Source organism: Durio zibethinus, chromosome 12 (genome assembly GCF_047325235.1).
Source record: "Durio zibethinus cultivar Kanyao isolate XHJ-2024 chromosome 12, ASM4732523v1, whole genome shotgun sequence".
Classification (NCBI taxonomy): domain Eukaryota; kingdom Viridiplantae; phylum Streptophyta; class Magnoliopsida; order Malvales; family Malvaceae; genus Durio; species Durio zibethinus.
The window spans coordinates 9,718,381-9,722,315 of record NC_143173.1 but is presented as its reverse complement, the minus strand read 5'-3'; the positions used below and the strand labels follow the sequence as shown (position 1 = coordinate 9,722,315).

At 32.6% G+C, this 3,935-nt stretch overlaps 1 protein-coding gene across 1 annotated transcript; it reads left to right on the top strand.

Annotated features, from left to right (window-relative positions):
- Positions 1–292: 292 nt before the first annotated feature.
- LOC111296766 (putative protein S-acyltransferase 1) lies at positions 293–3,387 on the top strand. Its single transcript, XM_022891206.2, has 5 exons — positions 293–631; positions 1,488–1,667; positions 2,069–2,386; positions 2,480–2,701; positions 2,922–3,387. The coding sequence occupies exons 1-5, from the start codon at positions 500–502 to the stop codon at positions 3,270–3,272; spliced, it is 1,203 nt and encodes a 400-aa protein (XP_022746941.1). The 5' UTR covers positions 293–499; the 3' UTR covers positions 3,273–3,387.
- The last annotated feature ends 548 nt before the right edge of the window (positions 3,388–3,935 follow it).

Genomic DNA, 3,935 nt, shown 5'->3' with positions numbered 1-3,935 from the left:
AACATATAAGGACACACCCCTAAATTAACGAAAGGATCAATTATTAAATGTTATATATATCGAGAATTTTGTTTTATATTTATCGTCATTCAATATTGTATTTGAAAAAATACAATGAGATAAGTTGTAAACAAAATAAATTAAATATAAAGCACAAATATTTTTTGTGTCTACGTAAATATAACAAGCAATAGTTTTGGCTGCGGAAAGCTCGCTTGAATTTAGAAATCTTAAGGACGCATCAAAAGTTTGTTATGAGAAAGTTGTAATATCGATCTGATCAGCCAACAATTGTTAATAGGAGAAGTTGCAGAGAAGAAACCCAAACACCCACAAAGCGTTTGATATCGTTGTCATTCGCTTTCTTACGTTGCGAAAACAATGAAAGCCTTTTGACCCTTTTCCATTTTGTTGATTCTTTTTTTTCTTGGCTTTCTGGTTTTTATCTTTGTGGGTGTTTGCCTCCATTATCAGAAAGCTTGGATCATCGTGCATACAAATGAAAGACCGAAAAAGGAGAATCATGAATAGGAACAAAAGCCAAGTTCATGACTCTTCCTCCGTTGACATGGAAAGCTCCCCTCCCAAACCCATTCCCAAGAGGATTTATCAAGTTTGGAAGGGAAATAATGTATTTTTTCTTCCTTTCTTTTCCTTGTTCTAACATTTGATGTTTTTGCAAATAGTGTCTTTTTCTTCCTCTCTTGATGGATCATAAGAAAGTTCCATGCTTTCAACAAAATTCTTTTTATTAATGCTTGTTATGATTGCGCATTGAGAGTTCATTTTGTTTTTTTACCCGTGCATCAATTTTGCATGAGCGAAAATATTTTTGAATAACAGTTGAGAGAGTAGCTAGGCTCTGAATTTTGGTGATGGATTAGGAAACTTTCATCATCATAATAATTGAATTCTGTTGATGGCTTCTTAAAAGTAATTAATACATGTTATTACATGTCTATATAAAGTTGGAACATGTGGTGGGGCATATATAGATGAAGGTTTTACCTTATATAAAGACGATTGTAAATTATTAATAAAACATGCAAACTATATCAAAGTTATTCCTCAAATCATTGCTAGGACATATTAATGCATGATGGTAAATTTTTATGTTTTTAATACCCTAAAATGGTATTTGGATTGAAATAATAATTAAATAATTCTTGTATTTTACTGACATATCAATCTAAATCTTCTTTGACAACAAATGGTACATATGTCTATTTGTTCGAAAAATATGCTATAAACAATTGACTAGTTAATCATATAAATATTGTTTCATTTCTGCATTGTTTTCTTTGGTTCCTGATTCTTTTCTTTTTTTTTTTTTGTAAACGATTTCAATTGCTGGATAAGTTTTGATTGCTTTGAATGAACACAGGTTATCGTAAATTAACAAAATTGTAGTTTTTCTTAAGTAGTAGCATACAGGCTAAAACCAAATTTTGGCATTTCTGGACTAATGAACAATTTTTATATGTCAGAAATTTTGTTGCGGTGGGAGAATGATCTTTGGCCCCGACGCATCGTCACTTTTCTTAACTTCGTTTTTAATTGGATGCCCTGCGATAGCATTCTGCATTAAGATGGCTGTGAATGTCACGTACGACGATCCGAATTTCAACCATCGTATATTGTTTGGCGGACTCATCCTCACTGTTTTGGTTGGTAAAATGTGTAGCTAATTTGATGAAAGTTACGTATTTATTATTATTACCAGCTAGTTGTTGCTCCCTCTATTATGATCTTAATTAGGGCTCTGTTGATACGAATCTTAGGAGAACCATGTCCCAAAAGCTAATTATTAGTGTAAGAGAATGTAGGTCCGATAAACCGCAGAGAAAAAAAAAAAAAAAAAGCCTGTACTTTCAGGTAAGATTCACGTCCCATACTTTACAATTAAGATCATAACGTCCTCAACCCTCCCAACCTTTTCACCTCTTCTTTATTAAATTGTACATATTATTATTGTCATTATTGTTGGTTTGAACTTGGAAAGTTGTTCTAGGAAAACGACATCTTTGCCATCTCTCACTGTTGCTTTATCATATCAATTTTTTTGCAGGATTTAGGGTTTCTATTTCTGACATGTAGTAGAGATCCGGGAATAATACCTAGAAATTCACAACCACCTGAATCGTCAGATGAATCAATTTATTTGTCCAAGAGTTCATCACAGGAGTGGATCAGTAGTAAAACTCCAAACCTTAAAATCCCAAGGATTAAGGATGTAATATTGATGAATGGTCAAACGGTTAAAGTTAAGTATTGCGACACATGCCTGCTGTATCGTTCACCGCGTGCTTCTCATTGCTCCATTTGCAACAATTGTGTCCAGAGGTTCGACCACCACTGTCCATGGGTGGGTCAATGCATCGGATTAGTAAGTTACTTTAATTTCCTCAGTTAGATATAGATAAGGGCCTAAACTAATTAGTTACAAGTAATTGTTTTAAACCCAAATAATGTTTTGCAGCGCAACTACCCTTTCTTCATTTGTTTTATATCATCATCGACAACCTTGTGCATATATGTGTTCTTGTGCTCTTGGTTGAACATACTTCGACAACATTGCGGCTTGTGGGTTGCCATATCTCGTGATATGCTATCAGTTATTCTCATTGTGTATTGCTTCGTAGCTGTCTGGTTTGTTGGTGGCCTAACAGTTTTCCATTTCTACCTTATTTGCACCAACCAGGTGATTACTTTCTTAATTTCTTAATCCTCTCCGTCCATCATGTTTTATTATTAATTTGCATGCTTTTTTTTCTTATTTATATCTATATAATAATCAAACACATGATTTAATATAAGCAAAAGCTAATGTAATTGATTACATGTGCCATTAATTAGGAATGTTAATTACACATTATTTTGCTCATTTCTTTTGAAAACTGCTTTTGCAATATGAATTTCAGACAACCTATGAGAATTTTAGATACCGATATGATCAGAAGGAAAATCCCTTTAATAAAGGCATATTAGGCAACTTCAAAGAAATTTTCCTTTCAAAGATCCCACCTTCAATGGTCAAGTTTCGGGCATGGACTTCAGAAGATAATGACCTTTCTGTTATGAATGACAATGGGAAAGAGAATTTTGATATAGAAATGGGCGTTAAGCTCAACATGGATAGCACCACAATTCCAAGTCTTTTGCAGGGGATCGATTATGGTGGTTTTGATGATAACACCTTAAAAGTTGATGATCCACATGATTCCCCTTCAATTTCCAAGAAGCAAAATTTTCACAATGAAACTTTGTTATAGCTTATTACATGACCAAATGGTTGTAGCTCCATTGGACTTATACTTGGTTGAATAAAAAGAAGTGCTTATATCCCTTTGCTTCTTTCTATTTTATCATGTACTATTAATTTTTCTTTCCTAGTGATGTCTCTGCATATGCTACCTAATAACTTCAACTAAGAACCAATCTCTGTTGTATTTCACGCATCGCTTGAGCACTCAAAATAAAACATATTATTTTCTTATCTCAAACCTTTTCAACCAATTAAAAGAAGCACTAATATTTTATTGATTTATTATTTTTTAATTAAAACCGTTAGAATTTGAATCTTAGTTATTTAATACTCTGTCAATAGACTATGCAGTTATTGATTTATTATTGGTTTAATTTTTCAGCACTCATATATGTAGTTCATATTTTTGATAAAATAATTAAAAATGAAAGACGTGTTTCCTTTGTGAAATTAAAATTTTTAATTAACTTTTATACATCCTATATATAAATCTAGCAAATCTTGACCCATTGTTAGCCACACCTAGGTTGCCATGCCACCATGCCATGTGTTAACACTTTATTGCACAAATATTTTTTTCCTTTATTTTTCTTCTTCAAATTTCTTTCCCCTAAAAATCCAGCAAATGTGACGTTTAGGGGCAAGGATAAAAACCCGATTTTTTTTAATA

Bases quoted from the DNA above. Each gene is read 5' to 3' on its own strand.
- LOC111296766 (XM_022891206.2), top strand. From the start codon at position 500: ATGAAAGACCGAAAAAGGAGAATCATGAATAGGAACAAAAGCCAAGTT. The intron at 632-1,487 runs GTATTTTTTCTT...TTTATATGTCAG, and splicing joins AAGTTTGGAAGGGAAATAAT to AAATTTTGTTGCGGTGGGAG. The intron at 1,668-2,068 runs GTTGGTAAAATG...ATTTTTTTGCAG, and splicing joins GACTCATCCTCACTGTTTTG to GATTTAGGGTTTCTATTTCT.